This window comes from Quercus lobata, chromosome 6 (genome assembly GCF_001633185.2).
Source record: "Quercus lobata isolate SW786 chromosome 6, ValleyOak3.0 Primary Assembly, whole genome shotgun sequence".
Classification (NCBI taxonomy): Eukaryota; Viridiplantae; Streptophyta; class Magnoliopsida; order Fagales; family Fagaceae; genus Quercus; species Quercus lobata.
Genome location: NC_044909.1, coordinates 42,364,391 through 42,376,774, shown reverse-complemented (window position 1 = coordinate 42,376,774; position 12,384 = coordinate 42,364,391). Strand labels below are relative to the sequence as shown.

Here is a 12,384-nt window from a genome sequence, read left to right as displayed (position 1 = left end):
ATTATTTCATTTCAATGAATGTTAGAAACATGTGATTATGCCAACCCCTAGAGATATGATACATCACTTCATGTATGGAACAAATTATCCGTCAAACTTAGGTATTTAACATCTTTCCAATTGCGTACCCTAGTATGTAATAACCGAATTATAATTTTTTTTTTTAGAGAGTTTTAACTTATGGTGTCCGCTCCTAATGATAGCTTTTTATCATTAGACCAATACATCAATCAATTTTTTGTGTAGACGGAAATTGAACCCTAAACCTTTTTTTCAACCATTAGAAACTTTATAAGTTAAGTTAACTGAAACCCACACCCAAATTATAATATAATATGCTAGACCTCTGCATAGGGATCAAAAGCAATTTTTGAACCTAGTTCAAGTGGCGAACTCCTATTCTTTGTCATTTTTTTTTTTTTTTTTTTTTTGTGAAGCTATAATTTGTCTCAACTCTCAAACCTTAAGTTAGTGATGCACTTTAGTCTTAGGCCATACCTAGGATGGGCTCACATTGGGCTGCAAATACTCACATGGCAAGACCTAAGTGGCCATTCGAAAAGGCCCACAATGTGGTGTTAGCCGTTTAGGATGCGAATTTTTTTTCTAAATAACAATAAATATTAAAAAATTTAGTTAAATGTCACGTTTCTAAACAATGTTGAAAACTAGCATCTCGAGTTTCTAAAACTCGAGTTCTAACATAAAAATCGAGTTTTTAAGTCTCGATTTGTAAGTGGATCAGTTTAAAGTGGAAAAAAAAATAAGCTGAAAATCGAGTTTTAAAGACTCGATTTCCATAAATTGAATAAAAACGCCGCTATAGGTCTATAAAACGTCACTATAGGGCTTAAAAACACCACTATAGGACTCCATAAATCTGTACTAAAGAAAAAAAAATTTCCAGGAAAACGCCGCTATAGGGATTTAAAACGTCACTGAAAGGCTTGAAAACGCTGCTATAGGTGTAATTTTTTCGCATAAAACTCGAGTCTTAAAGACTCGAGATCTATCTGGGGTTTTTTCTAATATGGATCTCGAGTTTCTAAAACTCGAGATGTTAGTTTCCTTTATTGTTTCAAACGTTGTCTAACTAACTATATACAATTCTTTTGCATTGTTGTTTTGCACATTACCTCTTAGGATGCTCACGCTATAGTTCCATAAAAAACCGTATAAATCGGTTTAATATTTAAATAAAGCTTTTTTTTTTTTTTTTTTTTTTGTTTTGATAAGTTAAATAAAGCATTTTGAAAGTATAATTATTTTTAAAAAAATGACTCTAAAAAAAATTTTAAAATCGAAATTGAAGGTTTAAATGATATTCAAAACTTTAAGAATTAAAATATAATTTTTCCAAAATGCCTCTTGGCTAAGTAGTATACGAATACCGGCGTTCCTAGCCTCTTCGCCGGCGAAAATGGGTAAATATCCATAGAAAACAAACTAATTAGTTAATAGGGTCCGGTTACAAACTATATATATTTTTAGCAGGCGAAAATGGCCAAATGGCCATCAGATTCTAACTATTTAGTTAATAGACCCATTTTGAAACTATATAGCATATTAGCAATTCGAGTTTGAGAGTCTCGATTTTGGAATCCAAAATCGAGTCTCTCAGACTCGATTTACAAACAAATTTTTTTTTTTAAAAACTTTGAGCCTCACCTCACCGGATCGGATCAGATCACAGAGGGAGAAAGAGTCAGATCAGATCAGGGAGAGGGAGACTAGATCAGAGAGAGGGAGACCAGATCAGAGGCCGCACGACCTGGGTCGCGCGACCTGGGCAGCGCGATGCCGCGGCCAGGCCGTCGCGCGAGCCCCAGGTCTCGTGCGACCTGGCCGCGCGCGAGCCCCAGGCAGGCGCGCGCGAGCCTGGCGGCCTGACTCGCGCGGCCAGGCTCGCGCGCGGCCAGCTCGCGCGCGGCCAGGCTCGCGCGCGGCCAGGGGGCGCGCGGCCAGGTCGCACGAGACCTGGGGCTCGCGCGACGGCCTGGCCACGGCGTCGCGCTGCCCAGGTCGTGCGGCCTCTGATCTGGTCTCCCTCTCTCTGATCTAGTCTCCCTCTCCCTGATCTGATCTGACTCTTTCTCCCTCTGTGATCTGATCCGATCCGGTGAGGTGAGGCTCAAAGTTTTTAAAAAAAAAATTTGTTTGTAAATCGAGTCTGAGAGACTCGATTTTGGATTCCAAAATCGAGTCTCTCAAACTCGAATTGCTAATATGCTATATAGTTTCAAAATGGGTCTATTAACTAAATAGTTAGAATCTGATGGCCATTTGGCCATTTTCGCCTTTTTAGCAACTCGAGAGTCAAAGACTCGATTTTGAGCTCCTAAATCGACCCTCTGAAGCTCGATTTTCATACGTTATTTCTCTCTGATCTGGCACTTTGTCCAGGTGGCGTCTACATGGAAATCGAGTCTCTAAGACTCGATTTCTAACCCAAAAATAAAATATTAATAACCAAAAATGCAACCCCAAATGCAGAATCAGCGGAAAAAACGCAGAAAGAAAGAAAAAAAAAAAAGAAAGAGAAGAAGAAGAAGAAGGAATGGAGATCAGCTCAAGCCGATCCAGGCCGCGCGCGACAGATCCAGGCCGGCGACCCGGCCCAGGCCGCGCGCGACCAGGTCGCCGAGCGACCCAGGTCGCACCGCGCGACCCAGGTCGCACCGCGCGACCCAGGTCGCCGCGCGCGACCCAGGTCGCCGCGCGCGACCCCGGTCGCAGCGCGCGACCCCGGTCGCCGCGCGCGACCCCGGTCGCCGCGCGCGACCCCGGTCGCCGCGCGCGACCCCGGTCGCAGCGCGCGACCCAGGTCGCACCGCGCGACCCAGGTCGCACCGCGACCTGCCGACTGTTTCTGGATTTTTTTTTTTTCTTTCTTCTCTGATGAACAAGTTGCAGTGGTTTTTGTTTTGATTTTATATGTAAATCGAGTCTCAGAGACTCGATTTACATTCAGACACCATCTGGAAAATTTGCCAGATCAGATGCGAACGACTCATGAAAATCGAGCCTTAAAAACTCGATTTAGAGCCCAAAATCGAGCCTTTAAGGCTCGAGTTGCTAGTTTCCCAATTACTTTCAAAACCGAGCTAACTAACTGAATAGTTTTATTTTTATGGGTAATTACCCATTTTTGCCCCTCTTCGCCGGACCTAGAAACTTTACTTTTCATTGTATAAAGAGATCGCTGCTAGTTAAATTTTGCCTCAGTTTCTGTTTTTGGGATTTTTTGTTTCTACATTTCCTTGTGATGACATGACCGAGAGGAAGGGTAAACGCATTCTCATATGGCTTTCTTCTTCGGAAGAAGAAGAAGATGAAGAAGTAGAAGACAGCGACAATGAAGAAGAAGATGATGATGATGATGTTGATAGCGACGAAGAGGATGATGATGAAGACGATGACGAGGACGAAGATGACAGTGATGGTGACGATGACGATGACGATGACGATGAGTCTCTCTGCAACAAAGTCATTCGCCGTCTGAAAGGTTTGTTTGTTTTTTAGGGTTCCTTCATTCTTAATTGATCAATTTTTATTTGAAATTTTAGTTTCGTATTGAATGTTTGATTCTCTCTTTATATTTATTCCTTTGATTTCAGACATAGAATTGCAATTACGTGAGAATTAGCAAACGAATAGCAATTTTGTTTTTCAACCCGGAATTCCAATAGCTCAATTCAACGAATCACATGCCTTTGTTAGACTTCAATAGCTATATATATCGTTGCCTTTTATGTATTTGAGGCTTTCTCATTGAACACAGCTGCTAACACATTCATGACTTCAGTGAAAAAAAATGTATGCTTTAAGTGATTTATATGTCTGTAACTGTAAGTGATCTTCATTGTTTCAGTAGTGGTAAATGTATTGTTAAAAAAATGTTGATTTTTAGTTACAAGTATATTGGTCGTGATTGAAAGAGGTAGCATCTCACTATCAAAATATTGAAATTTGTCAACTCTGATTTAGGAGTTGAGGCATTGGTTCTTTCAATATGGTAGTGAGTGTGAATTTCTCTTCTGACGGGTCATTTGCAAGTGGAGCTTTTGAAAACCTGCTCTTGTGTTTCTCATTATGTTGTAATCGTGGGACATCATGAGGTCTTGACAGTCTTGTGTTCTGCAGAAGGGAGTGGTTTAGACTCCTTAAATCTGAAAGAATGCAAAGCATATTTGCGGAAGCATGACCTCCGGCTAGCAGGGACCAAGGTGGTTTGTATACAAAGAATTAATGAGCACTGGAGGTAAGTGCTGTTATGCTACCAGAATATATATGCATACTCATGAATTTTTTTGGTAGCCACAGTTTGTAATGCCACTTGTTTGTGGTGATAAAAGAAAACATGTTAGAATGAAAGCATCTGACCCCCACCAAAATTTCTTTCCTCTCAAATACATAACAAGTGACACAGACTCACCTAAATTTCCACATTTTGTCTGACATGATCTTATTGAGATAGATAATCTACTGATTCTGACTTGACAACTATCCTAACTTTTTGTCGTCGGTGATTTTCTTATGAAAGAGATATATTACTTATTAGTCAATTAGTCATGGGTCAATATGGAACAAATTGGACTCAGATAATAAGGTATCTTTCAGGATTCTGAGTTGAACCTGGTTCATTCCTTTTAAGCACAAAAAGTAGTTGACAAAAGGGGAGTTGGGGTTTCATTAGAGAAGTCCAGATATCAACAGTATGATTGTTGGTGCTTATTAGAAGCAAACACAGGGTACATTCCTGTGGCATCAATAAAATTTCTAACTTCTTTTTGGAGATTGTCATGGTCCTCACGGATACAAAAAAAGCCCCCAAACCGCTATTAGGTTCCAAAATTCTACATATTCTTCTTATCCCTTCATGGTTTATCATCCTACTCTATTGGACATTTGCACATATTGGGGAAGACGGCATTGGGACACCAATGGTGATTTTTTTTTTTTTGATAAGTAGGGCACCAAAGATGCTTCCTCAGATTATATAATATATATTGACCTTGCATTTAAACCACGAAGCACAAACCATGCCTAAGGGCATTGGTTTAGGAAATATTTTTAGTAGCTTTTTATGGAAAAGAAAAAAGCGACTAATTTTTTTGACAGCTTTTTATATTTCTCATAAAAGTAGTATCAAAACTTTCTTAAATGGTCTGCTAACAAATGCCCTAAGGGCACCCATTAACAGGACCCTTTCATCATTCCCAAATAATCAAAGAATGGCCATGAAGTCCCCTTGTAAGTACCAGTTAAGTAGTGAGCCCAACATCCTTTAAATATCTCAGTTTTTGGCCAATTTCCAGGAGTAGTCAAATTAAAAATCATATATGTTTGTGGAAATTACTGCCTCTAAATTTAACGTCATTTACAATTATACAGAAAACGATGTAAAGGATAGCATTAGAGTTGTTTTATTACTCAATTAGTAATTTTCTGTAATATGATTTTTTTTTACATCTCAGGATAAAAAATGGAAGTGGTGAGGCCTTTTATCCCAGATCAACTTTTGTCATCAATTGTACAGGTAAATATTGTGTCTGTTCCTTTATTTTGTGAACTTTGTGGCATTTTGGAGATAATCAATGACCTTTTAATATATTGCAGGTGATGTCTGTAAGGGAGATGTTGTTCTGTTCACACAGAAAGTTTATGAGAAGTATACAGTCACCCTGGCTCTTCCTCTTTATTGTTTCTTATCTCTTTGATGTTTCATCTAGGTCCTAAATTTTTATTTTTCTTTGTAAATTAAGGAAGTATTTTCAAACAGGTTTAATAAGGTGACAAGGCATGGTAGGCTTCTAGGGAAGAGAATCATTGCTGGAAGGGTTGTTAAGGAAAGCTATGGTGCATCCAAACAACAACATACATTTACAGTAGGGCAATTATCATCTTGATGATTTGTGCTTATTATGTATACCTAAGTTAAATGCATTACTGGAAATAATCAGTTTAATGATCTGAGTGATTTGTTGATAATTGAATATCTGCTTCTATTACTACACTTTTTTTTATTCGTTGACACTGTAGTTTACCCATTTAGTCATTTATGTATCCAATCAATGCTTCTGATTTGCAAGGTTGAGGTTCTCTGGAGCAAGGGTATTAACAGATTGCCTCCACTTTTTCCTTTGCTTGTTAAGGGCCGTAACCTCTATAAGATGAGAACTTTCAGACGGGTAACTTGTTATATAATGGAATGACAATATTATCAGGTAAAGACTTTTCCAGAGGTTGGCTTACTTGAATGTTTTCTTGTCCACCTTTTTAGCGTTGGAGTAATGAATCAGTAAGAATAAAAGTGCTGGCTGAGAAGCACAAACGAGGTACAGCAGCAAGACTTGTGAGAGAAATGAAGAAAAGGAAGAAGACATTGTCTTCTAATGGAGGTATGGGATGATGGGATTAAGGGAGGTAGAATTTCTTGAGTTTTCTACTTTTAGAATATTAGAGATTCTTATTCACATTTATTTCTGATGATAATTAGGTTCAAAACGTCAGAAACAATTCCATCATACAAGATCATCTCAATCAAGAAAGACCACTGTGCCAGAAAAGGAGAAGCATTTTGATAGACATGGAAAATTTAAAAAACATCATCAACATCAAGAGGCCCCCCTACCGAGACCTGCCAATATCAAAGGAAATGCAATCTCAGGAGCCCCGAAATATTCGAAGAGGCACCAGAAATTTGCTCACCCTACTAATAATGATAGAGTTCCTGCTTGTCAATCATATGTTGGTCCTCCACAAAATTCTTACCAATTTCAAAGTGGCAATCTACTGTCTAGTTATGATATGCCATCCACTTTGACCATGATGAGGCAGCCTTTTAGGAACTCTGCTAGTGCATCTTTTTTGCCTGGGTCGCATCATCCGTGGTTTGAGCATAGCAATTATAAATTTAATGCCTACTCAAATCCCACCTACAACTTTGAACTTAGAAATTTTAATCACATGCCAGAGTCCCTGTATGTTGACAGGCTGTTGCATCCGTTTCCATCAAGTACAGAGACCTATGGACAGAGGAAGTATGGATTTTGAGCTGCTCTACATTTGGGTGACAGAGATGAGATGCTGTCTGCCCTATTGTGTCCCCTGATTTGATGGAAGAATTCCTAGGCCTGCAATTTTTTAGTAAGTAAATCTAGTTCCCTTTGGTGATGATGTTGGTTACCTTGCTACTAATATGAAATTATAGTTGCATTATTCTTTTAATAATGCGCTATTCAGGCTAGAGTGGATATATGGTAAAAATCTATGAATTGAGTTTTCCTGAGTATACTGGGGATATGTGTGGGGAGTATATGTTAAAAATTGTTGTTGCGATATAAGCAAGTTCACGGTAGATTTGATTTTATATTTGTGGCTACCTACTGTTATGCCAGCTCCATTTTATTGTTCAATATCAAATGGCCATACGGCTCCACCCCAAACACAGAGAAAATGTGAAAACTTTCTGTTACTTTTGTTTTATTACTGTATTGACAAGGAATCCAGGTATTCTACTATGCTTGTCGACATGTCCTAGATGCAATACTTGTACGAGGTTGCATGTAGTTATTGTAAAATTAAATCAACTAGTTATTAGTTTTCTGGGATGAAAGCATGTTAGAAAGCAGCCCTGAAACCAGAGTATGGATTGTGAACCCTAAGATGGCTGACACAAGCATCAGCTATACCGCCAACTCTTCCATAAACATGCAATGCATCTTTAATTTTTGGGGCAACTGCCTGTATAGTCGTGTTTGTTTACTTCATGATAGGAAGATCCCTTTGTTCAGGATGAGGTTAATAGTAGAACCTTCACTTCACTCTTCTGATGCATCTCCCTTTTTTCTTTATTTTTTAGCAGTGGTATTGATTTGTGAAATCTCATTGTTTTTAAATATTTTGTCCCTGATAACTTATGCACTACCTGACTTTAAAACCCACGACCTCTCATTGTTTTAAGTATTACTTAGACACCAAGATTTCTCGCAATATCTTGGCATTGGTCTTCAGAAATGAAAACCAATATAAATATATTGGTCTCAAAATATCCTTTAGAATAACATTGACCAAGAAGTACAACATCTTGATGTTATAATAAATGGTATATTATTATTATTTCAAAAAAAAAAACATATTTAGAATATAATTTAACAAATTGCAATATTATGGACGAGAAATCGGCGGAGGGCATGATATATACATATTGTTTATGCCCCCTATTAAAAATCTTACCCTATTTTATGGCAGTTCTAAGTTTGAGTAGAGGATTATGATTCTCTTCAATTTTTTTTTTTTGAATTAAGGGAGAATGTCCATTTCATAATGAAGACTTAGTATTAATGAATTTAAAGGTAAATATAATGCCATGTCATTTAAATTAAGATGCATTGGGATGAGATTTTAAATGAGGTGATATTTCGTAGGCTGTTAACAATATGAGAAAGTACATTTCATTCTAAAATGGACAAATAATTGCTTTGGTTTGGAGTTATCTTCCTCCAATTTGCTATATGGCGATTGAAAAATCATCCATATGTAATTTTAGTCACAAAACTTTTATAATAAGTTATATGACTTATTTAAATAAAGAAAAAGTTTAGTTCCTATAAGGACCAGATTTGAATTCCTAGCCCAACATGTGGATGGACTTAGGCCTAAAAAGCCCAAAACAATGAATTTGTAGAGAATGAATTAGAAAACTAAGCTTTAGTAACCGAACAACGAGTTAGATAGGTTTGATGACAAAAGAATGAGAACACACAAGTGTAAACTGAAGAAAAAACGTCCTCGGCAAAATCCAACACTGGTTCTTATATAAAGTTCTTGGGTAACGTTACAAATTTGATTGTAGATTGCTATAGTGTTTCTTTCCTGGATTTTCCGATTCTCCAATCTTACTCCCTCCTCAATCTTTTATACTGCCTTTCCTTTTTATATTCACCCTCCATGTGCTTGCCAGACAGTCGATGTGGATACTTATCCCATCAACACTCTCCGTAAGTTTTTATGTAGTAGCTATAAGGCTGAAATACATTGTTCAGGTATCATTTCTACATTAATGCAGTTAGGGAGTTAGCTACAGTGCATTTAATGCGGAGGTAGCAGTTTTCTCTTTAGATATTTTAGGACATCTCCCTGTCCTGAGTTCTCGTAATGCTTATCCATATCAACTGGGTGTTTTTGTGACATCTTTCCGAATGACAAGCCACCTCTACTGACCTCGTCCTTGGTTAGCCAAGGAGGCTCTCATTCTCGACACAACTCCCAGGGTAGTTATGATCTCCATTGACTTCTCCTTTTGCCAACATGGGTCTTTTTGACAGTGATTACCCCTTCTTGGATGCCATTAGTCCTCGTCTTGGGTTTTAGGCCTATCATAAACCCAAATGACGGGCCCCGGAGCCCAAGGCCCCTACAATAGCCCCTCGAGATCCTTCTTTCTGGATCCTCAGGAAGAAGGGAGGATTTCGATGTTACCACAGTTGTCTTGTGTCCCTTGCCTCTCTCCTCTATTAGCAAAGACGCCTTTTTAACTGCCCGAGGCACGTTTCTGGCGCTACGGCACTTGAGACACGCCCTCATTAAATTCTTATGGCCTATTGTTCCCCACATTCTACGACGTGATGCACATCCAATGACTGATACTTTCGTTGGGTACCGAGCGGGAATTTTCCCGCTTCTAGCTTCTCCCTTGATATAAATACCTCTCAAATCAACTTCTCCTCTTACTTTAGCATTCATTTCTTTCTAGCGCACGTACCCTGAACCTGCACACTTTTTCAACTCACTTGAGCCCTTACAAATACTAAAGACTTGTCCGAGGATACCTTTATTCTTTTTGTAAGTCTTCTTGAACTTTTACTCTTTAATTTTCTACACATTCCTCTTCTCTTCGTATTCTTTCCTTTTCACCTCAGTTCCAACTTCCTCTCTCAATCTCTTTAGTTTTCCCAGCCTTTTCTAGAAATGGGTAGATTTAAGAGCTTAGTAGATTTCGAGGAGGGGATGGCAAATTTTAGGGCGACGTATAGGATAACTCCAGGGGCGGGCACTAGGTACTACAAAGAGGGACAATGACACACAGATAGGAAAGAGGGAAAGGTAGTTATCCCCATGACTGCCTTCATAGAAGGCGGGATGAGAATCCCTATGGGTGTTGTCACCAGAGACTACCTTAGGGCGCATAGGTTAGCTCCTACCCAATGTGCCCCCAGTATGTTCAGAATACTAGGGTGTGTAGATGCCTTTAATGAAAAATGGGTCTAGGGTTGACTCACCACGATGTCAACTGGATCTACAACCTCCACCACCTCACTGGGCAGGGGTATTACCTTAAGTCTAGGTACCTCAAGGTTAGGTTGATCCAATGCCTCCCTGACTCCAATAAAGGTTTAAACAAAGACTTCCTGATTATATCAGGGGACTGGCACGATGGCCTCCCTTGTCCGACGTGGGAGGGCGAACCAGGTGGGACCTTAAGCTTAGATTCGCAATTTCAAAGTTGTTTCACTTTTCTTTTTCCTTGATTTATGTAGGTATTTAAGGTTTCTTTTGACTTATATTTCACTAATGTTATCTTCCTGGATTTTTTGATGATCTCGCAGACCCACACTCTATTGTCCCCAACTTCGGTCCTGTAAACCGGGAAAGTTTAGATAAAATCTTAAAGGCCGAGGTCTTCATTCATTCTGACGGTCAACTTAGAGCCGCTTACTTGATATTGGGCTACACCCCAATTTCTAAGACTTTCCTAATGCCTAAGTGCATTATTAAGGCGAACGACCTGCACCTACAAAGGATCAGTGTAGCCGTACCAGGTTTCCTTCTTCCTGGTCCAAAACCAGAGGGTGTACAAGCCACAACTCCCATCTTTGAAGGTATACCAAAAGTGGAAGCCCCGTCACCATAACAAACAACCGGAGCAACTACTTCGTCTCGCCCCATTACCACAGAAGAGGAAGAAGTGGTAGAAGTAGTTGATTCCAATGATGAATTTGAAGTTTTCAACCAAGCCTTGTCCTCGGAAACTTCAGTCCCTGATCTCGGCCCACCATTCTCACCAATAATCGACAAGATGAGTATTCAACGCAAACCAAAGTCCAGTCTGCTAGATTTGATAAAGTCCCAACCCGGGAGGGATGCACCTGGGAAGGTGACTCATACCAAGCCTCCCACTCCTCCACCTACTTTGCCCTCCCAAACGGCCGACCTAAAGAGGAAAAGAGAGCAAAAAGGGAAGGAAGTGATGGGAGCTGGACAAACCCTTCCCCCCCGCGAGGATGAGGTTCAAAGGGCATCCAAACAAGCCAAAACGGGGCAGAGGGGCGCTGAGAAGAGAAACGACCCCCATATAGGGCCTCCGACTCGGCTCCCTGCCCCAATGCTGAACAGGGAACCTCTCCTTGCCAATGCCTCCATCCACGATTTCCAAGGAGGAACAGCCGACTACGTTGCAGATGCGGTGGAGCAGGCGTTGCTACTCCCCGAGGATATGGCCGAGCTGCGAGGCATGAAGAGACATAAGGTCTTCCTCAGTCTTAAAAGATACCTCACCATGGTATGTCCTTTTCCTTTTTCCCTAATCTGTTTTATTTATCCTCTTTCTCTAATCCTTGTCTCTTTCCTTGACAAGCTATTCAGGCCTCCTTCCGGGTAGAGGAGATGACCAATTACTGCCATAGGCAAATGAAGGAAGAGGAAGGAAGGCGTATCGCTATTGTGGAGGCCTTTCAAGTGGCCGATAAAAGCCTCCAAGAGGATAAAAAGAGGCTACAGGAGGAGGAAAAAGAAAGAAAATACGCGGCAGCCGCTCTTGAAAATGTTGAAAAGCAAGCCGAGAGCCAAAGGCTGCTGTTGCACAGTGCTGAGAACCAGCTGGCCTCCTTCAAGACCCAAATTGTTGCGTTGAAAAAGAAATTGGAAGAGCTTGAGAAGGCCAAGGCTCTAGCCGAGAAGGCTAAGGATGAGGCAGAGAAAGCCAAAGACAAAGTAGAGTAGCATGGTTACGACGTTGGGGTGGTCGAGACTGAGGACGCCCTTAAGGCCGAGGTCCCTGCTGTATGTAGGACTTACTGTGCCCTGGTATGGGATGAAGCCCTTAACCAAGCTGAGGTTGAGGCTTCTTCTGTACTTAGGAAAGCAAAAAGTATCTACTACCGCCCAACTATACGCCTTTCAAGCTCTTTGGACTCCAAGGCTGACCCAGTGTTCTCGGAGGCTGGTGAAATTCAGGGCATCCCATCCAAAGCTCCTCCTGTAGCCAACACTTTCTCAAAGGGGGCAGAGCTGGCCGGGGACACCACAGGAGTAGGGGATGCCAACAAAGAAACAGTCCAAGGCACTGAACTGCCTCCATTTGTTCCAAAGGATCTCTCCCAG

At 40.5% G+C, this 12,384-nt stretch overlaps 2 protein-coding genes across 2 annotated transcripts; both read left to right on the top strand.

Annotated features, from left to right (window-relative positions):
• Positions 1–3,159: 3,159 nt before the first annotated feature.
• On the top strand, positions 3,160–7,523 carry LOC115950754 (zinc finger CCCH domain-containing protein 62). The gene is made up of 8 exons (XM_031067992.1): positions 3,160–3,505; positions 4,144–4,261; positions 5,478–5,539; positions 5,620–5,671; positions 5,783–5,888; positions 6,093–6,191; positions 6,284–6,401; positions 6,500–7,523. The coding sequence occupies exons 1-8, from the start codon at positions 3,271–3,273 to the stop codon at positions 7,054–7,056; spliced, it is 1,347 nt and encodes a 448-aa protein (XP_030923852.1). The 5' UTR covers positions 3,160–3,270; the 3' UTR covers positions 7,057–7,523.
• A 3,661-nt stretch (positions 7,524–11,184) lies between these two features.
• Positions 11,185–11,703, top strand: LOC115994367. The gene is made up of 2 exons (XM_031118488.1): positions 11,185–11,563; positions 11,639–11,703. Exons 1-2 carry the CDS (start codon positions 11,252–11,254, stop codon positions 11,660–11,662), a joined length of 336 nt encoding a protein of 111 aa, XP_030974348.1. The 5' UTR covers positions 11,185–11,251; the 3' UTR covers positions 11,663–11,703.
• Positions 11,704–12,384: the final 681 nt, after the last annotated feature.